General features: G+C 50.7%; 2 protein-coding genes across 3 annotated transcripts in view; one reads left to right on the forward strand and one right to left on the reverse strand.

Annotated features, from left to right (window-relative positions):
- LOC134018318 (isocitrate dehydrogenase [NAD] subunit gamma, mitochondrial-like) overlaps positions 1–9,237 on the reverse strand; it is a 16,723-nt gene extending 7,486 nt beyond the window's left edge. Inside the window, exons 1-6 of one of the 2 annotated variants that reach the window (XM_062458208.1) lie at positions 9,091–9,237; positions 6,634–6,681; positions 4,366–4,463; positions 4,182–4,297; positions 3,987–4,047; positions 3,761–3,893 (exon numbers count right to left, since the gene is read on the reverse strand). In XM_062458208.1, coding sequence (XP_062314192.1) covers positions 3,761–3,893; positions 3,987–4,047; positions 4,182–4,297; positions 4,366–4,463; positions 6,634–6,681; positions 9,091–9,174 — 540 coding nt within the window. In that variant the 5' untranslated portion in view covers positions 9,175–9,237. Of the gene's footprint in view, positions 1–3,760; positions 3,894–3,986; positions 4,048–4,181; positions 4,298–4,365; positions 4,464–4,882; positions 4,902–6,633; positions 6,682–9,090 lie in introns of those variants that run through there. The other variant, XM_062458209.1, reaches the window with a different exon arrangement.
- Positions 9,238–9,909: 672 nt separating this feature from the next.
- Positions 9,910–27,445, forward strand: LOC134019476 (constitutive coactivator of PPAR-gamma-like protein 2). Its single transcript, XM_062460399.1, is given in 18 exon segments — positions 9,910–11,382; positions 16,982–17,228; positions 17,664–17,746; positions 18,195–18,323; positions 20,153–20,255; positions 20,493–20,557; positions 21,941–22,215; positions 23,194–23,356; positions 23,461–23,544; positions 23,778–23,949; positions 24,205–24,454; positions 24,693–24,807; positions 25,508–25,717; positions 25,871–25,942; positions 25,945–26,104; positions 26,198–26,327; positions 26,451–26,514; positions 26,728–27,445. Coding segments are annotated over 18 exon segments (3,090 nt in total). The 5' UTR covers positions 9,910–10,866; the 3' UTR covers positions 26,980–27,445.
- The last annotated feature ends 127 nt before the right edge of the window (positions 27,446–27,572 follow it).

Here is a 27,572-nt window from a genome sequence, read left to right on the forward strand (position 1 = left end):
CACCACCACAGGAACACTGGAGAGAGAGGGGAGAGAGACGGGAGAGAGAGGTCACCACCCAGGAACACTGGAGAGAGAGGGGAGAGAGACGGGAGAGAGAGGTCACCACCCCAGGAACACTGGAGAGAGAGGGGAGAGAGACGGGAGAGAGAGGTCACCACCCAGGAACACTCTGGACGAGAGAGGGGAGAGAGACGGGAGAGAGAGGTCACCACCCCAGGAACACTCTGGAGAGAGAGGGGAGAGAGACGGGAGAGAGAGGTCACCACCACAGGAACACACTGGAGAGAGAGGGGAGAGAGACGGGAGAGAGAGGTCACCACCCAGGAACACTCGGGAGAGAGAGGGGAAGGAGAGACGGGAGAGAGAGGTCACCACCACAGGAACACTGGAGAGAGAGGGGAGAGAGACGGGAGAGAGAGGTCACCACCCCAGGAACACTGGGAGAGAGAGGGGAGAGAGACGGGAGAGAGAGGTCACCACCCCAGGAACACTGGAGAGAGAGGGGAGAGAGACGGGAGAGAGAGGTCACCACCCCAGGAACACTCTGGAGAGAGAGGGGAGAGAGACGGGAGAGAGAGGTCACCACCCCAGGAACACTCTGGAGAGAGAGGGGAGAGAGACGGGAGAGAGAGGTCACCACCACAGGAACACTGGAGAGAGAGGGGAGAGAGACGGGAGAGAGAGGTCACCACCCCAGGAACACTGGAGAGAGAGGGGAGAGAGACGGGAGAGAGAGGTCACCACCCCAGGAACACTGGAGAGAGAGGGGAGAGAGACGGGAGAGAGAGGTCACCACCCCAGGAACACTCTGGAGAGAGAGGGGAGAGAGACGGGAGAGAGAGGTCACCACCACCAGGAACACTCTGGAGAGAGAGGGGAGAGAGACGGGAGAGAGAGGTCACCACCACAGGAACACTCTGGAGAGAGGGGGAGAGAGAGGGGAGGAGACGGGAGAGAGGAGGTCACCACCACAGGAACACTGGAGAGAGAGGGGAGAGAGACGGGAGAGAGAGGTCACCACCACAGGAACACTCTGGAGAGAGAGGGGAGAGAGACGGGAAGAGAGAGGTCACCACCCAGGAACACTGGAGAGAGAGGGAGAGAGACGGAGAGAGAGGTCACCACCACAGGAACACTGGAGAGAGAGGGGGAGAGGAGACGGGAGAGAGAGAGTCACCACCACAGGAACACTTGGAGAGAGAGGGGAGAGAGACGGGAGAGAGAGGTCACCACCCCAGGAACACTCTGGAGAGAGAGGGGAGAGAGACGGGAGAGAGAGGTCACCACCCCAGGAACACTCTGGAGAGAGAGGGGAGAGAAGACGGGAGAGAGAGGTCACCACCCCAGGAACACTCTGGAGAGAGAGGGGAGAGAGAGGGGGAGAGAGAGGTCACCACCACAGGAACACTGGAGAGAGAGGGGAGAGAGACGGGAGAGAGAGGTCACCACCCCAGGAACACTGGAGAGAGAGGGGAGAGAGACGGGAGAGAGAGGTCACCACCCCAGGAACACTCTGGAGAGAGAGGGGGAGAGAGACGGGAGAGAGAGGTCACCACCCCAGGAACACTCTGGAGAGAGAGGGGAGAGAGAGGGGAGAGAGAGGTCACCACCACAGGAACACTGGAGAGAGAGGGGGAGAGAGACGGGAGAGAGAGGTCACCACCACAGGAACACTGGAGAGAGTGGGGAGAGAGACGGGAGAGAGAGGTCACCACCACAGGAACACTGGAGAGAGTGGGGAGAGAGACGGGAGAGAGAGGTCACCACCCCAGGAACACTCTGGAGAGAGAGGGGAGAGAGAGGGAGAGAGACGGGGGAGAGAGAGGTCACCACCACAGGAACACTGGAGAGAGAGGGGAGAGAGACGGAGAGAGAGGTCACCACCACAGGAACACTCTGGAGAGAGAGGGGAGAGAGACGGGAGAGAGAGGTCACCACCCCAGGAACACTGGAGAGAGAGGGAGAGAGAGACGGGAGAGAGAGGTCACCACCACAGGAACACTGGAGAGAGAGGGGAGAGAGACGGGAGAGAGAGGTCACCACCCCAGGAACACTCTGGAGAGAGAGGGGAGAGAGACGGGAGAGAGAGGTCACCACCCAGGAAACACTGGAGAGAGAGGGGAGAGAGACGGGAGAGAGAGGTCACCACCACAGGAACACTGGAGAGAGAGGGGAGAGAGAGGGGAGAGAGAGGTCACCACCCCAGGAACACTCTGAGAGAGAGGGGAGAGAGAGGGGAGAGAGACGGGAGAGAGAGGTCACCACCCCAGGAACACTGGAGAGAGAGGGGAGAGAGACGGGAGAGAGAGGTCACCACCACAGGAACACTCTGGAGAGAGAGGGGAGAGAGACGGGAGAGAGAGGTCACCACCACAGGAACACTCTGGAGAGAGAGGGGAGAGAGACGGGAGAGAGAGGTCACCACCACAGGAACACTGGAGAGAGAGGGGAGAGAGACGGGAGAGAGAGGTCACCACCACAGGAACACTGGAGAGAGAGGGGAGAGAGACGGGAGAGAGAGGTCACCACCACAGGAACACTCTGGAGAGAGAGGGGAGAGAGACGGGAGAGAGAGGTCACCACCCCAGGAACACTGGAGAGAGAGGGGAGAGAGACGGGAGAGAGAGGTCACCACCACAGGAACACTGGAGAGAGAGGGGAGAGAGACGGGAGAGAGAGGTCACCACCCCAGGAACACTGAGAGAGAGGGGAGAGAGAGGGAGAGAGAGGTCACCACCCCAGGAACACTCTGGAGAGAGAGGGGAAGAGACGGGAGAGAGAGGTCACCACCACAGGAACACTGGAGAGAGAGGGGAGAGAGACGGGAGAGAGAGGGTCACCACCCCAGGAACACTGGAGAGAGAGGGGAGAGAGACGGGAGAGAGAGGTCACCACCACAGGAACACTGGAGAGAGTGGGGAGAGAGACGGGAGAGAGAGGTCACCACCACAGGAACACTGGAGAGAGTGGGGAGAGAGACGGGAGAGAGAGGTCACCACCCCAGGAACACTCTGGAGAGAGAGGGGAGAGAGACGGGAGAGAGAGGTCACCACCCCAGGAACACTCTGGAGAGAGAGGGGAGAGAGACGGGAGAGAGAGGTCACCACCCCAGGAACACTGGAGAGAGAGGGGAGAGAGAGGGGAGAGAGAGGTCACCACCCCAGGAACACTGGAGAGAGAGGGGAGAGAGACGGAGAGAGAGGTCACCACCCCAGGAACACTGGAGAGAGAGGGGAGAGAGACGGAGAGAGAGAGGTCACCACCACAGGAACACTCTGGAGAGAGAGGGGAGAGAGACGGGAGAGAGAGGTCACCACCACAGGAACACTCTGGAGAGAGAGGGGAGAGAGACGGGAGAGAGAGGTCACCACCACAGGAACACTCTGGAGAGAGAGGGGAGAGAGACGGGAGAGAGAGGTCACCACCCCAGGAACACTCTGGAGAGAGAGGGGAGAGAGACGGGAGAGAGAGGTCACCACCCCAGGAACACTGGAGAGAGTGGGGAGAGAGACGGGAGAGAGAGGTCACCACCACAGGAACACTGGAGAGAGAGGGAGAGAGACGGGAGAGAGAGGTCACCACCACAGGAACACTGGAGAAGGAGGGGAGAGAGACGGGAGAGAGAGGTCACCACCACAGGAACACTGGAGAGGAGGGGGAGAGTTCACTGTAGGAACAGACCATCATCTCACTTTCCAATCGTATTAAAATGCTCCCCCACACACACACACACTCACACACTTAGTCACACACACACCTCGTGCTCCAGGCTGCTGTACTCTCCCTCTGTGTTCTCTCTGATGATGATGATGTCGATGTTCCTGTGTCGAGAACGCACTCCGGGCAGAGACTGGCAGTGCATCATGTTAGCATACAGGTCCAGAGAGGTCCTGCAGGGGGGAGAGGCAGCACATTATCAAACAGGTAGGAGGGGCAGGAGGAGAGAGCAGAGAGGAGAGGAGGAGGAGGAGAGGAGATCAGACCTCAGGAGGTTGTTCCTGGACTTGTAGGAGGGAGGAAGGTTGTGGTTGGTCTCAATATTCCCTGAGAAGAGATGAAAGCTTCACATAAGCCTTTCAAACATGCTGACCTGTTCATGTCACACTGTACATTATGTTCATTTAGCAAACACAAACAGGTGTTTGAGTTATGAGTTAGAGAAGTTAGGTGTTTGGTACCTTTGAGCGCCACCCCATTGCGTCTGATGGCGGTGACGGCAGCGTTGATGTCGTCCTCTGAGGTCGAGGAGGAGTCTACGTTCACCACCTCAAAATCCACTGGGACACAGCAGAACCTGGGGACAGGCAGGGTCAGGGGGGTGTGTGTGTTTATGTGTGTGTGTATGTATGTGTGTGTGTGTACCTGAACAGCTCTTGTACATGGTTGAGCAGCTCTGGTCCAATCCCATCTCCAGGGATTACAGTCACCATGTGTCTCCCTCCATACTGTGCAGGAGGAGGCTACAATCACACACATCAACATCATTAGAATTCCAATCCCATTCCTGGACTGCAACATGATTCCCCACAATCTAATCCACGCTACATAACCAGAAGAAACTGACTGTTTATGAGAGAGAGAGAGAGAGAGAGAGAGAGAGAGAGAGAGAGAGAGAGAGAGAGAGAGAGAGAGAGAGAGAGAGAGAGAGAGAGAGAGAGAGAGAGAGAGAGAGAGAGAGAGAGAGAGAGAGAGAGAGAGAGAGAGAGAGAGAGAGAGAGAGAGAGAGAGAGAGAGAGAGAGAGAGAGAGAGAGAGAGAGAGAGAGAGAGAGAGAGAGAGAGAGAGAGAGAGAGAGAGAGAGAGAGAGAGAGAGAGAGATATAATCACTATGGCCAGATGATGAGAGACAGTGTGTGTGTGTGTGTAGGGGGGGTACTCACTATGGCCTGGTAGTTCAGAGGGGAGAGAGGAGGTCAAAGAGGAAAGAACAGGGTTAGTTGGTTCAGGAGCCCTCCTCCCTCTCCTCCTCCCCCCTCCCATCTCACCCCACCCCTCCTTCCCCCTCATCCCATCTACCCCCACCTCACCCCATCCAATCTCACTCCCTCCCCCCATCCCATCTCAACACCACCCCTCATCTCACCCCAACCTCTACCCTTGTCCCACGCCCTACTCCCTTCCATCCACCCTCCTCCAAGCCCCCTTCCCCACCTCCCCCCCTCCTATCCATGGGTGACACACTGGGGTAACATGCAGGGAAGGTCTCAGGGCAGCAGGTCTGGAGGAGATGGCAGACAGATGGCAACTTACAATGCAGTGACTGACTGCATTGTGCTTTAGTTGGGATTGGTGCACTGTAGTTGATATTATTAGTGTTCATTGTGTCTGGTAGCTGAGATGTTACTGTACACTGTGCCTGGTAGCTGAGATGTTACTGTACACTGTGCCTGGTAGCTGAGATGTTACTTTACACTGTGCCTGGTAGCTGAGATGTTACTGTATACTGTGCCTGGTAGCTGAGATGTTACTTTACACTGTGCCTGGTAGCTGAGATGTTACTTTACACTGTGTCTGGTAGCTGAGATGTTACTGTACACTGTGCCTGGTAGCTGAGATGTTATTTTACACTGTGCCTGGTAGCTGAGATGTTACTGTATACTGTGCCTGGTAGCTGAGATGTTACTTTACACTGTGCCTGGTAGCTGAGATGTTACTTTACACTGTGTCTGGTAGCTGAGATGTTACTGTACACTGTGTCTGGTAGCTGAGATGTTACTGTACACTGTGCCTGGTAGCTGAGATGTGACTTTACACTGTGCCTGGTAGCTGAGATGTTACTTTACACTGTGTCTGGTAGCTGAGATGTTACTGTACACTGTGTCTGGTAGCTGAGATGTTACTTTACACTGTGTCTGGTAGTAGAGATGTTACTTTACACTGTCTGGTAGCTGAGATGTTACTTTACACTGTGTCTGGTAGCTGAGATGTTACTTTACACTGTGTCTGGTAGTAGAGATGTTACTTTACACTGTGTCTGGTAGCTGATATGTTACTGTACACTGTGTCTGGTAGCTGAGATGTTACTTTACACTGTGTCTGGTAGCTGAGATGTTACTTTACACTGTGTCTGGTAGTAGAGATGTTACTTTACACTGTCTGGTAGCTGAGATGTTACTTTACACTGTGCCTGGTAGCTGATATGTTACTTTACACTGTGTCTGGTAGCTGAGATGTTACTGTACACTGTGTCTGGTAGCTGAGATGTTACTTTACACTGTGTCTGGTAGTAGAGATGTTACTTTACACTGTCTGGTAGCTGAGATGTTACTTTACACTGTGTCTGGTAGCTGAGATGTTACTTTACACTGTGTCTGGTAGTAGAGATGTTACTTTACACTGTGTCTGGTAGCTGATATGTTACTGTACACTGTGTCTGGTAGCTGAGATGTTACTTTACACTGTGTCTGGTAGCTGAGATGTTACTTTACACTGTGTCTGGTAGTAGAGATGTTACTTTACACTGTCTGGTAGCTGAGATGTTACTTTACACTGTGCCTGGTAACAGACCATTCCTTGACTCTTGACCACTGAAATACTGTTAAAACTGTGCACTTTCGATCATTAATCTCCTGTCTTCTTGTTAGCACTATTTAAAAGGGTCCAGTGTGATGTTGGTGTTGTGGAGTCTCACGGTGTAGCTGGACCTCTCTCTCGTGCCACAGGCAGACGTCACCAGCACCTGCACATGGAGGCAAGAACGGAAAAGTCACTTTGACATCAATCACCTGGGGCCTCATGTATAAACGTTGCGTACGCACAAAAATCTTGCGTACGCTGGTTTTCACGCACACTTTGTGATGTATAAAGATTTACTTGACGTGAGAATGTGCGGGCCGTCACAGAAACTTTTGAGCAGACGTGAGAATGTGCGGACCGTCCGCAAAGTCGTGTCTGGCTCTGTAACGTGGCGAACTCTAACTGAAAAGTTTCCACTACTACGTTTATGACGTTGACTATTCAAAAAACATAAAAGTTTGATCATTAATGTGGATGATCACATCAAAACCCAAAACGAGAAATGCTATATAGCCTTCTGTTTAATCCGCCACCACTTAATAACTAAACTTGAGGGTGTCAAACGAACAACAAAATCACTCAGGAAATGCATGTCACGCTAACCCTATAGCTGCCTTGCTGTTACAATGCGCCACCACTCGTTTCTTCATTTAAAGTTTTACATCGGACCATTTCTTCTTAATTTCTGCCATGGTCCGGTTCTCTGAACCCACAGCATTTATGGCCCTATAATAATAATAATTTTATTTGTAATGCACTTTACATTTAGCTAAATCTCATCTAATACCTGATGACAGGCCACCAAACAGGACACATTTTCTCGCCTCCACCTCTGTTGTCAGAACCTCAATCTCAAAGTCACCATATTTCTTTGAATAATCGCTGCGGCGTTTAACGTTCATTTTTGGTGCGGCGTTTATTCGAGGGCAGCGTTTATTCGAAGAAGTACGGTAATTCAGACAAAGACATGACCTCAGGAGCGCATGTATAGTCCATCTGCATATTCATTTATGGGAGGAGGCAAGGCGGGGTCAGTGGCTCGTTCACGTGCCCGTCAATCTCACGTTGATTGTGATTTATAAAGGAAAGGTGCGCAGGACCTGGCGTACAACTGGTTTTATACATGTGAATATTTCTGTGCATAAGTACTTTTCGAGTTTTGGCCGTACGCCATCTTCTGGTATGAAAGCTGCGCAATCCTTTATACATGAGGCCCCTGATCTCTGACCCTAACCCTGACCCTAACCCTGCCGTAAACCCCATTGGCAAGCCATTAGAACAGCGACCAGCGTTCTGGAATCAGAGGCGTGACGTCAGTGTGGTTGCTAGCGTGTGTAGTTCCTCCATGCCGGCTGTCTCTTTTACACTCCTCTGCTTTCACCGTGTGTGAAGAACAAGTTTTAGGAAAAAGTTTTGAAAGCAAGTTTTGAAAGGTTTAAAAAGATTGTCTAACTATTTAAAAAACAAAAACATTTGAAAACATTTTTTTAAAGAAGTTTCAAAAAAAAAAAGCATCATTGATGAGTACTTGATAAGGACTCTACTATACTCTACTGTACTCTATTGTACTGTACTCTATTGTACTCTGATTCAATCTACTCTGTTTTAGGTTTCTCTGTTCTCCTCCCCTCTCCTCTTCTCTCCTTTCCTCTTCTTTCACTGTGTGTAAAAACAAAGTTTAGAAAAAGGTTTGGAAAAAAAGTTTTGGAAAAGAAAATTCAGAAAACAGTTTTTGGAAAAAAAACTTCTGAAAGAAAGTTTTGGAAAAAAAGTTAAAACAAAAGTTTGAAAAGGTTTCAAAATATGTTCAAACTATTATTTTATTTTTTTGAAAGGTTGGAAAAATATATATATAAAAAGTAAAAAAAAAAAAAAGTTTGCATCATTGATGAGTAGGCTAGTTGAGGACTCTACTGTACTCTACTGTACTCTATTGTACTCGGCTTTACTTAAAACAATGACTCCATTCGGTGTCCGTACCGTTTATACAGAACTGCCAGGCAGCATGAAGGCGCGACATTCCAGTGTTAAAGGGGATATTCAACAACAACATTTCCTGTTATGAATCAGTCTATCTAGATCCCATTAACTAATTTGCTACCATAAAGTTATTTAAATAACTCTGCCCTAAACTCTGGAATAGAATAGAAGTTAATTGTCTATCCAGGATGGACATTATTGTTCGGCCTCACCTTCCATTATAAACATCACATACACACACAAGACATTATAGCCTCCCTTCATGAAATACATCCTCCATTCATGAAATACATTATACATTGATTCTGTGCATTATAAAACCTTAAATGGATTCAAACATTCACTCACCTTGTGCTAGCTAACTGACAATGTCACCGTGGTGCTGAAAGGACAGCGACACACACCGACTGTCCATTGATCTGAACTCCATTGAGCTAGGCAAGCTAGCTAGGCTAAGTTAGTGTTACCTCCTAATCAGCTTACTAGCCTCGATAAACCATAGGCTACAACTAGCTCTAAAAAAAGATCTGTTAAACATGTCAAAGCTTTGGAGAAGATGAAAACAAATATTAAAGGAATTGAAAGCGCTTACGTTCGTATTGCGGCCGTTGGCCACTAATCCGGCCCAAAAAGGCTTCAGGACTCTGGACAGCGACAACACCGACCGGCCCGTCATCTTGAATCGGAATGTTTCAACTCTCGCTTAACGGAAGGCTGCGCGCGCACAGTTCAAACAACTCATCTCCAATGTAACGTGGGTGTCGTTAACCAGTCATGAACCCAGCCGTGATCAGAGTGACGGCTATACGGGGCTGATATCAGGACTCTCACCTGTACCAAGTCTACCGTCCTCTCCCGAATCACACACGAGTCCAACTTCACTCACATCTTTTTTTCTCTTCCTAATTCACGAGCCCACCGGGTGGCTGTGCCACTCTCTGGCTGTACCGATAGCAAACACAAGAGGGCGACAAAAGCTCAGCTGAGAAACGAGTGATCCTGTTCATATCTGTCTCACTAACCCTGACTCAACATTAACTGTTTTATACTTGTTTACTATCCTCGACAACACACACAACTTCATTACATTTTCTTTTCAAATCAACTGTGGGTGAAAGATTAATAATCAAGTGCCACAAATACATTATCCAAAAGATGAATGTTTTTATAACTAAGGGGCCGCATTTACGAAACACTCCAGAGTAATGTATCCAATAACAAGTGACTTCGATTCAGAACATAACTTAAATAAAAGGTCCGTTATTAATTTTTCTTCTCCAAGCCGAAATATCGTCTCACACCTCTGGTACTTTGAGTCTTTCACTCCAGAATAGCAGCGCCCGGGTCTGAGGACGTGCACTTATAGAAATACATTTCCCACTGTAGCGACGTTCCACATCACCGCTCCTCCGCCTCTACGCCTCTCCGGCCCAGTCTGTCTGTCCGCGAGGAAGTCGCAAGATGGCTGATGTCGCTTGGAAGTATGTTCCCCTCCGCAACATGAAGTCGTGAGTGTGGAAGAAAGCGAGGGAGGCACCATCGGGCTTTTATTTTTATTTTATTTTATTTTATTTCTCCCAACATTCATTTCATTCCGCGTCGTGTCTGATCCAGGCTTGTCTGTACGAGTTGACGCGTCAGTCACACCGGGGTTGAGCTCGACAGCTATCACAGCTAACTAGCTGCACAGTTAGCTAACATTAGCCAGGTAGCCAACTTGCTAGTGTAACGTTAGCTTGTCATAGGATATCCTGCATGCCAGCCAACATTAAACATATTATTTTAACGCGCTAGGCTGCTAGTATTGCTACTGTTATCAATTATCGTGACCGTCCGATGCTGAATTATTCGACAGTCATGTTCGCTAACTAGCTTTCTAGCTAGCTCGTGCGCAGCATTGCTTCAATGTGCAACAGCGGGATAATCAATTTGGAAACATCGCCTAAAACAACACACTCATCAACTTGCAAAAAACATTTATTGTATTAGTTATTACATGGGGTTTAGGTCCAACCGTGTTAGCAAGTTTATTTGGCTTTGCTGGCGCCTCACCAACATTGACAGCGATGGAAAGCCAACTGTAACTACTCCAGACCAAATAGAGAAGCTAGCTATACGTCTATCTGCTGAAGTAGCGAGCTAGGTGGGGGCATATTTAGCTAGCTTGCTGTCAATTTATTAAAGTTATAAAGGGGGCAGGTCCAAGTAGATCGACGAAGTGCTACAACAGTCACTCACTGTCCGAGACAAGTTAGCTAGCTAATAGTGCATAGCTAGCTAACGTCTCGCCAATAACCTTACAATCACGGCGTACAGAACGTATCCCGAGTCCACTCCCGGCCAGACACACCGGCTCAACAACACCGTTATGGGAGTTCAGGGGTTCCAGGAGTATCTAGAGAAGAGATGTCCCGGGGCTGCGGTTCCGGTGGATCTCCTGAAGCTGGCGCGCACCGCCGGCCGCCAGCCACCTCACCACCACCACCACCACCACCATCCTCATCACCAAGGGCCCATGCCTCCCCCGCCCCCGCCGGCCCGGATCTTGATCGATGCAGACTCCGGCCTACAGCGCCTGTACGGCGGATACCAGACGGACTGGGTGTGCGGGGGCGAGTGGAACGCTATGTTGGGCTACCTGGCTGCGCTCTCGCAGGCCTGTCTCTACCAGGGAGGTCTCGAGCTGGTCGTGGTGTTTAACGGCACTCTCGGTAAGGAGCGCTGGCCGGAGTGGGCGCGCCGAGCCCAGGGGCAGCGGCAGACCGCGCAGCTCATCGTCAACCACGTCGGCAGCAAAGCCACCCCTCCTCCCCGGGCTTGGTTCCTGCCCCCGGCCTGCCTCAGTCACTGCGTCCGCCTCGCCATGTTCCGCTTCCGAGTGCGGGTGAGTAACAGTTTCTAGCCAACATTAGTTTCATAGTTTTGTATTTCGTTGGTTTGACATTCGATGTCATGAGCGCATGGCCGCAACTCCCGTTCCATGTGGGCGCAGCTGGTGTTGTGACGAGTGAGATGAATCACCGACGTGCTGTCAGCAGCGACTCTGACCATGAAGTGTTAGTGGTAATGTTACTGTGTGCCCCAGTGTTGGAGCGGTGTGTGTTCATTAGCAGTGTGAATGTTTGGAAGAAGATTGAGATAGACAGGCCGCTTTACAATGCGTCCACTCCCCCTGGCGGAGATGGGAGGAATTCACTCTGACGATGCAAGAAAGATGGCGGAGGAGAGTGCGGTTTGTTATGTATGAATTTAGCAGATGCGTTTATTTACATTTACATTTATTCATTTAGCAGACGCTTTTATCCAAAGCGACTTCCAAGAGAGAGCTTTACAAAGTGCATAGGTCACTGATCATAACAACGAGATAGCCACAAAACATTGCGAGTAGCCAAAACATGAAGCACACATTGTGAACAACCAAAATAAGTGCCAAAGGGAAGAACCACAAGAGCATGTAGTTAAACAAGTTACAATTAAACAACATGAACTGCTATAAGTGCAAGTGTACCTGTGGAAAAAGCAAGCAACAATAATAAAAACAATATATATCCAAAGTAACAAACAGAGGTGATTTGAACGTCGGGCTTCTTGACTCTACTGTAGTGTATTCTACTCTACTGTAATGTATTCTACTCTGCTGTACTCTACTGTAGTGTATTCTACTCTTCTGTATTCTACTGTAGTACATTCTACTCTGGTGGCATCTCAGTGTGTAGTTAGGCTCAGAGCTGTGGGGCTTCTCAGACCAGATCAGGTTCTGCTGCTGTGTGACTCAGCATGTTACCCCCAGACACATTCAGATAGCATGTTACCCCCAGACAGATCTCAAGTAAAATATCAGCTACTAGACACAGTGTAAAGTAACATTTCAACTACCAGACACAGTGTAAAGTAACATCACTGCTACCAGACACAGTGTAAAGTAACATCACTGCTGCCAGACACAGTGTAAAGTAACATTTCAACTACCAGACACAGTGTAAAGTAACATCACTGCTACCAGACACAGTGTAAAGTAACATCACTGCTACCAGACACAGTGTAAAGTAACATCACTGCTGCCAGACACAGTGTAAAGTAACATCACTGCTACCAGACACAGTGTAAAGTAACATCACTGCTACCAGACACAGTGTAAAGTAACATCACTGCTACCAGACACAGTATAAAGTAACATCACTGCTACCAGACACAGTGTAAAGTAGGGGTGGAACGGTACACTGAAGTCACGGTTCCGTTCATACCGCGGTTCAGACATCACGGTTCGGTACAACGGAGGGAAAAGCAAAACAAACCAGGTTCCTCTACGAGTGAATACGGCGCATTGAAGATGACATATAAATTCCGATTGCGTCAGTAATTTTTTCGTCCCTATTTGTATGTGTATCTAATGGCTGGTTAAGCACTGTAGGGAGGAGAAGTTGGACAGTTTTTTTGGTCTCGTTCCAGTGATTGGCACACCTGGGTGATGGCGTCGGATATTTTTAGTCATTTAGCACACGCCAGATGCGTTATATGCGTTAGCATGTTAGATGTATTTCCACTCACATACCCCACAACCAGTGACGTGCGGTGATGTCAGTAAGAGGCTAGGCACTTGAATGGGAAAGTGTCCAAACTTTTGACTGGTACTGTACTGTAGTGAGGTTTTCGCTTGTCGTCCGCAGTGAACGGACAGTAAAAGCACTGCTTATTCTACTTTTTATTTTTTTATTTGATTATGTGTAACTGCTACATTTGTCATCGTAATGTCTAAACAATTGGAATAACACACATATTGTATATATAAATTACAAGAATAAACAATACAAGTTTATTAAATAAAATGATTTAATAAAAAAATTTACGTTTGAATTTTGGCAGGCAGTGCCTACCCTGACGCCCGTACGGTTCGGTACGAATACATGTACCGTTCCACCCCTAGTGTAAAGTAACATCACTGCTACCAGACACAGTGTAAAGTAACATCACTGCTGCCAGACACAGTGTAAAGTAACATCACTGCTGCCAGACACAGTGTAAAGTAACATCACTGCTGCCAGACACAGTGTAAAGTAACATCTCAGCAGTGTTCAGAACCACAGATGAACTGGGCTGTTTAGAAAAGGTGTTTGGGTCAGAGGTCATCCTTCCTCTGGACAGTAGAACACAGGGAGATCTACAGGAACTCTTAACAGCTCTGTCCAGTTGGTGCTTATTTAGCGTTTGGTCATTGTTACCTGTATGGATGTTGTTGTGGTGCAGGTTAGACTATTCATGTTGTTGTGGTGCAGGTTAGACTATTCATGTTGTTGTGGTGCAAGTTAGACTGTTCAGGAAAAGCCAGGCTTATTTCGACAAGTCTCGCTTACTTCAGCGAGAGTTCCGTTCCATTAAAGTGGCTTATTCTAGTTATGCTTCCCTGACCAGTATCTGTGGGAGTCAGGTGGCTGAGCGGTTAGGGAATCGGGCTAGTAATCTGAAGGTTGCCAGTTCGATTCCCGGCCGTGCAATATTACGTTGTGTCCCTGGGCAAGGCACTTCACCCAACTTGCCTCGGGGGAATGTCCCTGTACTTACTGTAAGTCGCTCTGGATAAGAGCGTCTGCTAAATGTAATGTGAATGTAAGATGTATAGGTTCAGCAGGCCCAGCATAGTTTATCTAGATATATTATATTGTCATTCTTAAAAAAAATAAAAATATATATAAACACTTTAGCAACTCTTAAGGATGGCAATGAACACGATAACAGCCGTCCTTCGCAGAAATTAGTAAAGTTTTCCAGGTCATCTTGAAACTAAAAGAATCAAGGAGACTTTTTATTCAATTGTATAAAGTATTTTCATTGTTTAAAGTAGCCTATATGTTGACAAGCCTCTATATTACTTCATCTGGCTTCCCCAATGTTATGGGTGCAATACATGGTCCCCATGGGTGTATCCAGGCCCACTGGAAGACTCAGGGTGACTGCCTGGTGCCCCCATGGTTGAAGAGTGTTTCTAAAATACGATCTAGAGCAAGATGAGACCAAGTGCCCTACTGTGTCATTCACATTGGGAAATATGCTTGAGGGCCCAGGATGCCTCTTAACGCAATAAATGATAGTCTTAATAGTAGAGAAAACGTGATGCAGTGCCCTATAAGGTGCCCTTACAACGTGATGCAGTGCCCTATAAGGTGCCCTTACAACGTGATGCAGTGCCCTATAAGGTGCCCTTACAACGTGATGCAGTGCCCTATAAGGTGCCCTTACAACGTGATGCAGTGCCCTATAAGGTGCCCTTACAACGTGATGCAGTGCCCTATAAGGTGCCCTTACAACGTGATGCAGTGCCCTATAAGGTGCCCTTACAACGTGATGCAGTGCCCTATAAGGTGCCCTTACAACGTGATGCAGTGCCCTATAAGGTGCCCTTACAACGTGATGCAGTGCCCTATAAGGTGCCCTTACAACGTGATGCAGTGCCCTATAAGGTGCCCTTACAACGTGATGCAGTGCCCTATAAGGTGCCCTTACAACGTGATGCAGTGCCCTATAAGGTGCCCTTACAACGTGATGCAGTGCCCTATAAGGTGCCCTTACAACGTGATGCAGTGCCCTATAAGGTGCCCTTACAACGTGATGCAGTGCCCTATAAGGTGCCCTTACAACGTGATGCAGTGCCCTATAAGGTGCCCTTACAATGGTCTAAACTTCACTGTTCCCGTGCCCTTACTTCACATGTCTTCATTTAGCAGACGCTTTTATCCAAAGCGACTTCCAAGAGAGAGTTTTACAAAAGTGCATAGGTCACTGATCATAACAAGAAGATAGCCCCAAACATGAAGCATACATTGTGAAAACCAAATAAGTATACAAATAAGAACAATAAGAGCATGTAGTTAGACAAGTTACAATTAAAATTAAACAGCAACTTCCAATGGAAAGGGTGCTGTTATGAAGTGCCCTTTATGCTGCCCCTACATGACAGTGTCACAAATGGTGCCCTTTCCAAAGAAGACGATTAGATTCTGTGCCCAACAGTCTCCCCTACAATGTGCCCACTAGGGCAAGCTTTCCCAAAGTGAGGCTGTGACGACACTTGAGGTGTCGTCCCATTCCCATTGTTACACTGGTGAGAGCCCATGTTGTGCAGTAGCAGCCCTTTACATTTTTCTGCCCCTGCCCTTCAAACAGCCAGAGTCTGCCACTGTCCAAGCCTCTGGACCTGTGGAGGCAGACTATGTTAATTGGAAATCTTTCCATACCCTAAATGTACACCTGTACATTTAGGGTATGAGGCAGCTGTCCGTACACTGTCAGTAAGAATAGTAGTACTACTATACTAGTGCACGTGTAAATTACATTTACATTTAGTCATTTAGCAGACGCTCTTATCCAGAGCGACTTACAGTAAGTACAGGGACATTCCCCCCCGAGGCAAGTAGGGTGAAGTGCCTTGCCCAAGGACACAACGTCAGTTGGCATGACCTGGAATCGAACTGGCAACCTTCGGATTACTAGCCCGATTCCCTCACCGCTCAGCCAACAGACTCCGTAATTTAATAATGATATATTCTTAGTCATGCTGAGCAATTTTAAATGACTGTTCTGCCAAGCAAAGCGTGCTACAGTTTGGGTCACCTTCTGATCTGAAATTCTGTGCTGGATCTGTGCAATAATACTTATTTCAGTGAATCCCCGTTTTAGTCATGGATATCTTTCCCTTTTATTTTAAAGCTCAGCATTTAGCATATCAGTTAAGAAATGTGTGTGGCAAAGTTATTTTGAAGTAATGTGTTCATTTTGTTCAAGGTTTGAAGACAAAAACATTATCCCACTTCAAGTGCAAACCATGGCCTTCTGCAGTGTTTTGAAATTATACATAACCTATATCCAAATACAATTTTCAATTGCTGCCACATTCTTTTTTGGCTATTATTCTCAACCTCCTGTTGAGAATATCGGCCAGTGATTACTGTCAGAATGGTTTCAAACAGCTCATCAAATTAGGTTAATTATCAGTAGGCCTAAATGCATTAGTTATGTTAAGTAGATTTGGTAGGCCTACAATTTACGCATTTAAACGGTCGTAATGGTTTGACAAGATGTCTCCCTTGCTGTGTTAATTGCGGCAACATTGCCCTTTTTGGGGATAAAGATCCAAAAAAACAATAAAATCAATTTGCGCTGCTGAAAATAACACCACTCTGCTGGTTTACACTTTGTTTTTTGCAACATAACTCTTTTCGACGATTGCCTGATCTGGGCTGGTTCTGTTCTCCATGTGCGTGTACAATCTAAGCTTATCGAGGTCTAGCTTGAATTAGCGTTGCTTGTAAGTGGAACGGAACGTTAGTGGAACGGCTTGAGGCTTAAGTCTAAGTTGACGTTTACCTAAGTGAGGCTTTTTTGTGTAAGCGCAGCTTTCATCAGCAATGTTGATGGAATACCCCCAGGTTACAATATTGATGTTGTTGTGGTGCAGGTGACTTGTATTGATGGTGATGATGGTGTTGCAGGTGGTGCAGACCCTGGAGGATCACCACCAGGAGGTGCTGTCTCTGTACCGGGACTTTGGCTTCGCCGGCCTGATCGCTCAGGACTCTGAGTTCGCTCTGTGCAACGTCCCCGCCTACTTCTCCTCGCACGCCCTGAAGCTCAGCTGGAACGGGAAGAACCTGAGCACCCACCAGTACCTGCTGTCTGAGGCCGCCAGGCAGCTGGGCCTCAAGACTCAACACCTGCCCTGCTTCGCTGCTCTCCTGGGTAACACACACACACAGTACCTGCCCTGCTGGGTAACACACACACACACACAGTACCTGCCCTGCTGGGTAACACACACACAGTACCTGCCCTGCTGGGTAACACACACACACACAGTACCTGCCCTGCTGGGTAACACACACACACACAGTACCTGCCCTGCTGGGTAACACACACACAGTACCTGTCCTGCTGGGTAACACACACACACACAGTACCTGCCCTGCTGGGTAACACACACACACACAGTACCTGCCCTGCTGGGTAACACACACACAGTACCTGTCCTGCTGGGTAACACACACACAGTACCTGTCCTGCTGGGTAACACACACACAGTACCTGTCCTGCTGGGTAACAGACACACACACTGACACCATTAAAACAGCTACATTTAAAAACATGGTTGTTGACAGGCCCCCTCCCCTCTCTCAGGGAACCACATCCTGCCTGATGAGGACCTAGCAGCGTTCCACTGGAGCCTGCTCGGCCCAGAACACCCCCTGGCCTCGCTCAAGGTAACACACACCTCACACACTTTACTAACCTTGATGTAGAACTAAACTCCTGTCACAACCTTCAGCCCCCTTCATATCTACAACTGCTCTCTGTGAGGAATTAGTCCTGGGAGTTAGTTAGTCGTGGGGGGAGGAGTTAGTCCTGGGGGGAGGAGTTAGTCTTGGTGGGAGGAGTTAATCTTGGAGGGAGGAGTTAGTCCTGGGGGGAGAAGTTAGTTCTGGTGGGAGGAGTTAGTCTTGGGGGGAGGAGTTGATCTTGGGGGGAGGAGTTGATCTTGGGGGGAGGAGTTGATCTTGGGGGGAGGAGTTGATCTTGGGGGGAGGAGTTAGTCCTGGTGGGAGGAGTTTATCCTGGGAGGAGTTAGTCCTGAGATGCTCACTGTGATAACAAACAGCAGCAGTGTCTCAGGGGGGTTTCAGCAGTGTGTGGTTGTGTGCGTGTGTGCAGGTGCGGGCCCACCAGCTGGTGCTGCCCCCCTGTGAGGTGGTGATCAAGGCCGTGTCTGAGTACGTGTCCTCCATCAAGGAGCTGGGCAACCTGGAGGCCATCGCTAGGGACGTCTTCAAGCAGTCCCAGGTACACTCACTACACACACACACTCACTACACACACACTCACTACACACACACACTCACTACACACACACTCACTACACACACACACTACACACACACTCACTACACACACACTCACTACACACACACTCACTACACACACACTCACTACACACACACACTACACACACACACTCACTACACACACACTCACTACACACACACACTCACTACACACACACTCACTACACACACACTCACTACACACACACTCACTACACGCACACTCACTACACGCACACTCACTACACACACACACTCACTACACACACACTCACTACACACACACACTACACACACACACTCACTACACACACACACTACACACACACACTCACTACACACACACACTCACTACACACACACACTACACACACACACTCACTACACACACACACTCACTACACACACACTCACTACACACACACACTCACTACACACACACTCACTACACACACACACTCACTACACACACACACTCACTACACACACACTCACTACACGCACACTCACTACACGCACACTCACTACACGCACACTCACTACACGCACACTCACTACACACACACACTCACTACACACACACTCACTACACACACACACTACACACACACTCACTACACACACACTCACTACACACACACTCACTACACACACACTCACTACACACACACACTACACACACACACTCACTACACACACACTCACTACACACACACACTCACTACACACACACTCACTACACACACACTCACTACACACACACTCACTACACGCACACTCACTACACGCACACTCACTACACACACACACTCACTACACACACACTCACTACACACACACACTACACACTCACTACACACACACACTACACACACACACTCACTACACACACACACTCACTACACACACACACTACACACACACACTCACTACACACACACACTCACTACACACACACTCACTACACACACACACTCACTACACACACACTCACTACACACACACACTCACTACACACACACACTCACTACACGCACACTCACTACACGCACACTCACTACACGCACACTCACTACACACACACACTCACTACACACACACACTCACTACACACACACACTCACTACACACACACTCACTACACGCACACTCACTACACGCACACTCACTACACGCACACTCACTACACACGCACACTCACTACACACACACTCACTACACACACACTCACTACACGCACACTCACTACACGCACACTCACTACACACACACACTCACTACACACACACTCACTACACGCACACTCACTACACGCACACTCACTACACACACACGCTCACTACACACACACTCACTACACACACACACTCACTACACGCACACTCACTACACGCACACTCACTACACACACACACTCACTACACACACACTCACTACACACACACACTCACTACACACACACTCACTACACGCACACTCACTACACGCACACTCACTACACGCACACACTCACTACACACACACTCACTACACGCACACTCACTACACGCACACTCACTACACGCACACTCACTACACACACACACTCACTACACACACACACTCACTACACACACACTCACTACACGCACACTCACTACACGCACACTCACTACACGCACACTCACTACACGCATATTGCTATAAATATTGTAAATACTCAGATGTATACGCAGATACTGTATATGCATCCAGACACAGATGGACACACAGCCACGCAGGTCTGTAATGTGTGTGTCTGTGTGGCAGTCCCGTATGGAGGATAAAGTCGAGCGTTTTAAGAAAGCTGTGGAGTATTTCTCTGCTGCCTCCAAGCCCCGCCCACTCTCCATGGGCCCCTCCCCCTACATCTGTGAGTATCCAATCAGCTTCACTCCTGTTGTATCTTGTCTGGACACAGTTGGTTGCGGCCTGTGTCAATCACATGGCTGTCAATAGTATTATCAGTAATTGTTGATAGTACATTATAATATTATCATCTCTAATTGTATATTATTACATAATCCATTATCAATAGTACGTAACAAGACTTATCAATGTGTAGGAAAGCATGTTGTGCTCCTTCAATGTTGTTTGTGTGTGTGTTTAGTACCTGGGTTTGGACCTAACCCATTTGGAGGACCTCCTGGCCACATGCAGACTGGAAAGAATCAGGTACCCTGTTTCTCTCTCTCTCCCCCTCTGCCCTGTCTCTCTGCCCTGTCTCTCTCTGCCCTGTCTCTCTCTCTCTCTCTCTGCCCTGTCTCTCTCTCTCTCTCTGCCCTGTCTCTCTCTCCCCCTCTGCCCTGTCTCTCTCTCCCCCTCTGCCCTGTCTCTCTCTCCCCCTCTGCCCTGTCTCTCTCTCCCCCTCTGCCCTGTCTCTCTCTCCCCCTCTGCCCTGTCTCTCTCTCCCCCTCTGCCCTCTCTCTCTCTCTGCCCTGTCTCTCTCTCTCTCTGCCCTGTCTCTCTGCCCTGTCTCTCTCTCTCTGCCCTGTCTCTCTCTGCCCTGTCTCTCTCTGCCCTGTCTCTCTCTCCCCCTCTGCCCTGTCTCTCTCTCCCCCTCTGCCCTGTCTCTCTCTCTCTCTGCCCCGTCTCTCTCTCTCTCTGCCCTGTCTCTCTCCCCCTCTGCCCTGTCTCTCTCTCTCTCTGCCCTGTCTCTCTCTCCCCATCTGCCCTGTCTCTCTCTCCCCCTCTGCCCTGTCTCTCTCTCCCCCTCTGCCCTCTCTCTCTCTGCCCTGTATCTCTCTCTCTCTGCCCTGTCTCTCTGCCCTGTCTCTCTCTCTCTGCCCTGTCTCTCTCTGCCCTGTCTCTCTCTCCCCCTCTGCCCTGTCTCTCTCTCCCCCTCTGCCCTGTCTCTCTCTCTCTCTGCCCTGTCTCTCTCTCTCTCTGCCCTGTCTCTCTGCCCTGTCTCTCTCTCTCTGCCCTGTCTCTCTCTGCCCTGTCTCTCTCTGCCCTGTCTCTCTCTCCCCCTCTGCCCTGTCTCTCTCTCCCCCTCTGCCCTGTCTCTCTCTCTCTCTGCCCCGTCTCTCTCTCTCTCTCTGCCCTGTCTCTCTCCCCCTCTGCCCTGTCTCTCTCTCTCTCTGCCCTCTCTTTCTCCCCATCTGCCCTGTCTCTCTCTCCCCCTCTGCCCTGTCTCTCTCTCCCCCTCTGCCCTCTCTCTCTCTGCCCTGTCTCTCTCTCTCTCTGCCCTGTCTCTCTGCCCTGTCTCTCTCTCTGCCCTGTCTCTCTCTGCCCTGTCTCTCTCTCCCCCTCTGCCCTGTCTCTCTCTCCCCCTCTGCCCTGTCTCTCTCTCTCTCTCTCTGCCCTGTCTCTCTCTCTCTCTGCCCTGTCTCTCTCCCCCTCTGCCCTGTCTCTCTCTCTCTCTGCCCTGTCTCTCTCTCCCCATCTGCCCTGTCTCTCTCTCCCCCTCTGCCCTGTCTCTCTCTCCCCCTCTGCCCTGTCTCTCTCTCCCCCTCTGTCTCTCTTGTCTCTCTCTCAGATTGGGTATCTATTACAGATTGAAGTAAAATAATACTGTTACTCCCCTCCCCCCTCTCCCCTCCCCCCTCCCTCCTCCAGTTTGGGCCTCCCCAGATGACTGGGGTGAAGCCAGCCTATCACAACGCACCGTATGGACCAGGCTCAGCATTCCTGTTTCAGAACCCGCCTCCACCCCTCCAGGACTGCAATGATTCACTCCCGGGGAAAATGGGCTTCTCTGATTGGTCGGCTCCATATGATTCCAGTCACGGGGGAGGCAGGTTACCCAATCACCACACTGGTGCTCCTCCTGGCCCATCCCCCTCCCCTTCCTCCTCCTCGGACGGAGATGAACCCAATGACAGCAACGCCAAGTAGGAACACACACACATACACACACACACTTATATACACATACTCATGTGCACGCACCCACTCCTACACATATATAAACACACACACATACATACATTTAAATATCCCTACTTTTGAGGGTAAACCTGTCTCTCTGTCACCTCCCAATTCTCCATCTCTCTCCTCATCCCTCCATCTCTCTCATCCCTCCATCTCTCTCCTCACCCCTCCATCTCTCTCCTCACCCCTCCATCTTTCTCCTCATCCCTCCATCTCTCTCCCCACCCCTCCATCTCTCTCTTCACCCCTCCATCTCTCTCTTCATCCCTCCATCTCTCTCTTCATCCCTCCATCTCTCTTCATCCCTCCATCTCTCTCTTCATCCCTCCATCTCTCTCCCCACCCCTCCATCTCTCTCTTCATCCCTCCATCTCTCTCTTCATCCCTCCATCTCTCTCTTCATCCCTCCATCTCTCTCTTCATCCCTCCATCTCTCTCTTCATCCCTCCATCTCTCTCCCCACCCCTCCATCTCTCTCCCCACCCCTCCATCTCTCTCTTCATCCCTCCATCTCTCTCCCCACCCCTCCATCTCTCTCTTCATCCCTCCATCTCTCTCTTCATCCCTCCATCTCTCTCCCCACCCCTCCATCTCTCTCTTCATCCCTCCATCTCTCTCTTCATCCCTCCATCTCTCTCTTCATCCCTCCATCTCTCTCTTCATCCCTCCATCTCTCTCTTCATCCCTCCATCTCTCTCCCCACCCCTCCATCTCTCTCCCCACCCCTCCATCTCTCTCTTCATCCCTCCATCTCTCTCCCCACCCCTCCATCTCTCTCTTCATCCCTCCATCTCTCTCCCCACCCCTCCATCTCTCTCTTCATCCCTCCATCTCTCTCTTCATCCCTCCATCTCTCTCCCCACCCCTCCATCTCTCTCTTCATCCCTCCATCTCTCTCTTCATCCCTCCATCTCTCTCTTCATCCCTCCATCTCTCAGTCATCTAACAGACAAGTCCTCTAGGTGGGATGACCCCTCCGGGAGAGGGGGCAGGGTTTTGGGGGATGGTTCCCACGGTAACGGGAGTGGTTCAAACATTCCGTCGCTGTTGTCTATGGCGACGCGGAGTCACATGGACATCACCACACCCCCTCTGCCCCAGGTTGGTGTGTGTGTGGGGGGGGGGGGGGGGGGGGAGACAGCATTTACCCTCCTGCTTTAATAATGCTCTAATCACTATTTCTGTGTATTTGTGTGTGTGTTCAGGTCAGTGCGGAGGTGTTGCGTGTAGCTGAACACAGACACCGGAGAGGACTCATGTACCCTCAGATCTACCACATACTAACCAAGGTACACACACACCCTCAGATCTACCACACACTACCCAAGGTACACACACACCCTCAGATCTACCACACACTAACCAAGGTACACACACACACACCCTCAGATCTACCACACACTAACCAAGGTACACACACACACACACACACCCTCAGATCTACCACATACTGACATACTAACCAATGTACACATACACACATAAACACACTCAAACACTCTGTCACCTCCTCACCCCCCAGGGAGAGATGAAGATGCCAGTGTGTATCGAGGATGAGTGTAACTCGGAGCTGCCCCCGGCCGCGCTGCTCTTCAGAGCAGCCAGACAGTACTGCTACGGGGTCCTGTTCAGCCTGGCAGAGACCCACCGCCGCATGGAGAGACTGGCCCTCCGCAAGAGAGCTCCCCTGGAGGGTATGAGGACAGGGGGGGAGGAGAAGATAGGGGAGGAAGAAAGGGAGAGAAGGACGACGATGGGAGAGGAAAACGAGAGAGAGAAGGAGGGAGAGGAAGAGAGGCCAAGCAGTGTAGAAAGATTCATATTAATAGCGGGAAAATTATTTAAAATTGTGTGTGTTCGCCTGTCTGTGTGTGTGTGTGTGTGTGTCTGCCTGTGTGTGTGTGTGTGTGTGTGTATGCCTGCTTGTGTGTGTGTGTGTGTGTGTCCAGTCCCCCCGGTCATAGTGAAGGAGTGGAGCAGTGGGAAGGCCAAGTCAGCGCTGACCCCGGAGCTGGTCCCTGCGCTGTGCTTCAGGGAGTGGACCTGTCCCAACCTGCGCAGGCTGTGGCTGGGCCGCGCTGGGGAGGACCGCTCCCGCAGGACCCGAGCCTTCCTGGCCTGCCTCCGCTCAGACTGCCCCGCCCTGCTCAACCCCGCCCACGTCCCCCAGCACCTGCTGCTCATGTGCTGTGTGCTCAGGTAGCCCCACCCTGCTGCACCACCCTGCTGCACCACCCTGCTGTGTGTGGGACTGAGTGTGTGTGTGTGTGTTAGGGAGAGTATGTGTGTTAGTGCCCAGTTCTGCTCCTGGGGAGTTGTGAGGAAATCTTTTTTTCACTTTTCGTGTGCGTGCGTGCGTGTGTGTGCGTGCATGTGCGTGTGTGCGTGCGTGTGTGCGTGCGTGCGTGTGTGCGTGCGTGTGTGTGTGTGTGTGTAGGTATATGGTGCAGTGGCCAGGAGGCAGGATCCTCCAGAGACATGAGCTGGATGCGTTCCTGGCCCAAGCCGTGTCCAACCAGCTGTACGAACCTGACCAGCTGCAGGAGCTGAAGGTCACGCAACCACACCCCTGTGACACGCAGATTACACTCCTGTTACACCCCTGTGACACGCAGATTACACTCCTGTTACACCCCTGTGACACGCAGATTACACTCCTGTTACACCCGTGTGACACGCATATTACACCCCTGTGACACGCAGATTATACTCCTGTTACACTCCTGTTACACGCAGATTACACTCCTGTTACACGCAGATTACACTCCTGTTACACTCCTGTGACACACAGATTACACCCCTGTGACACACAGATTACACTCCTGTTACACCCCTGTGACACGCAGATTACACTCCTGTTACACCCCTGTGACACGCAGATTACACTCCTGTTACACCCCTGTGACACGCAGATTACACTCCTGTTACACCCCTGTGACACGCAGATTACACTCCTGTTACACCCCTGTGACACGCATATTACACTCCTGTTACACCCCTGTGACACGCAGATTATACTCCTGTTACACTCCTGTTACACGCAGATTACACTCCTGTTACACTCCTGTGACACACAGATTACACTCCTGTTACACCCCTGTGACACGCAGATTACACCCATTACACCCCTTGCAATTCAAAATGTTCCTGAAACTTTTCCTTGTGCGTGTGTTTGTACGTGTTTGTGTGTGTGTCCGTCGGTGTGTCCATGTGTGTGTCCATGTGTGTGTGTCCATGTGTGTGTGCGTGCAGGTGGAGAAGGTGGACGTGCGAGGCGTGCAGCTGGCCTCTCTCTTCATGGCGGGCGTCGACACGGCGCTCTTCGTCAACGACGTGTGCGGTCAGCCGTTGCCATGGGAACACTGTTGCCCCTGGGGCTTCTTCGACGGGAAGCTGTTCCAGAGCAAACTGAGCCGCTCCTGCAGAGACCGGTCTGCCCTGCTGGACATGTGTGAGGGGCAGGTACGCAGGGGGGGGCTGGTACGCAGGGGGGGGGCAGGTACGCAGGGGGGGGCTGGTACGCAGGGGGGTGAGGGTTTTAGAGATGCTGTATGCTAACTCTCTGGTCTCTCCCCCTTCTGGTGTCTCTGTCCCTCTCCCCCTCCCTCCCCCCAGGAGGAGTTGGTGTCCAGGGTAGAGAAGATGAGACAGGCTATTCTAGAGGGCATCAACCTCTCCCGACCCCCTCCCCCCCCCCCCCGCCCCTGCCCCCCCCTGCCTTCCTGCCCCCTCCCATGGTGCCCCCCTTCTACCCCATGCCGCCCATATACCCCCCTCGTCCTCTTGGCAACATGCCCCATCATCATCCTCATCATCATCCTGCCCAGCACAGACCCAGGGCCTTCCCAGGTAGGCTCTCACACACACACACACACACACACACTCTCTCCCTGTGTGTGACCTTTGCCCCCCTGTGTGTGACCTTTGCCCCCCTGTGTGCAGGTATCCAGGCCATCCCCCCCCAGGGAGGCAAGCTGGAGATCGCTGGCATGGTGGTGGGCCAGTGGGCCGGGAGCAGGGCCCTGCGCCCCCGGGGGGGCATGACGGTGGTGTCAGTGGGGGCGGGGAAGGGGTGAGGACAGAGCTGGCAGGGACTGTTGAAATACTGTCTAACCCTAAATACTGTCACTTACTGTCAAATACTGTGAAACTGCTGAGTAGGGTTGAGACTTGTTTCCCCTCTCTGTCCTCCCAGAAGGGGTAAGGATGTTCCTCTGAAAGTGCGTCCAGGGAAGAAGGTGACCAGTACCACACCACAGGTATGAACCACATCACACACACTGTCTACCCTAGGGCCCTCCAACACTAACCGCTCTCTCTCCCCTCTCCTCTCTCCCTCCCTCTCCTCTCTAACCCCTCTCTCTCCCTCTCCTCTCTAACCCCTCTATCTCTCCTCTCTCCCTCCCTCTCCACTCTAATCCTTATCTCTCCTCTCTCCCTCTCCCCAATACTCCCCATCCTCCCTCCCCCAGACTTTGTCGTCATCTCCCCCCTCCAGCTCCTCCCCCAAAGCCTCAGAAGAGGCGGGGCCAAACACAGAGGGCGTGTCCCAGCAGCTTAACGGCAGCTCAGCCATTGGCCAGCCCTTGGACATGCCCCCACTGGCCCAGCCAATCCCATGTGCCTTAGCCAGCAGAGACAACCAATCAGAGGGGGCAGAGGCAGAGGCCCCCCGTTGCCTTGACGACTGCCCATCAGACGGAGCACTACAGAAGGAGGAGTGACTGCATCTCCCAGGATGCACTGCGGAGCGATCTCTGTTTCGACTGCCTTTCCCTATTTGTAGCCCCGCCCACTCTCTGTCCGCATCATCACACCAACCAGGAAGTGAGGGACGGAGGGCCCCGTTAGACCCTCCTTCCCTCCCTCCCTTCTGCTCTGTGATTGGTCAGACCGGTTAAGTCCAGATCCATTGTAGTTCTACTCATGTGCTTTTTATTTCTTTAGAATGAGAGTTTATACTCACCCCTGCCCCCTGCACACACACACACACACACACAGCTCCCTGCCCCCTGCACACACACACACACACACACAGCTCCCTGCACCCCTCCATGTTCAGAGTCATCTTAGCAGCTTAGTCAGTTTTTCTGATGTTTGGTCTGCACACAGTTCAGGCTTGTTGCCATGGTTAGCGTGACTGTAGCGTGTTGTTGGTTTCAAGCCTGGTGGAGAGAGAGAGGGACAGGGAGGGGGGGGAAAGAGAGAGAGGGGGGGGGGGAGAGAGAGGGGGGGAGGGAGAGAGAGAGAGGGAGCGAGAGAGAGAAAGAAAGAGAGAGAGAAAGAAAGAAAGAAGCACTTAAACTGCAGGACTCCA

This window comes from Osmerus eperlanus, chromosome 4 (genome assembly GCF_963692335.1).
Source record: "Osmerus eperlanus chromosome 4, fOsmEpe2.1, whole genome shotgun sequence".
In the NCBI taxonomy this organism is placed as follows: Eukaryota; Metazoa; Chordata; class Actinopteri; order Osmeriformes; family Osmeridae; genus Osmerus; species Osmerus eperlanus.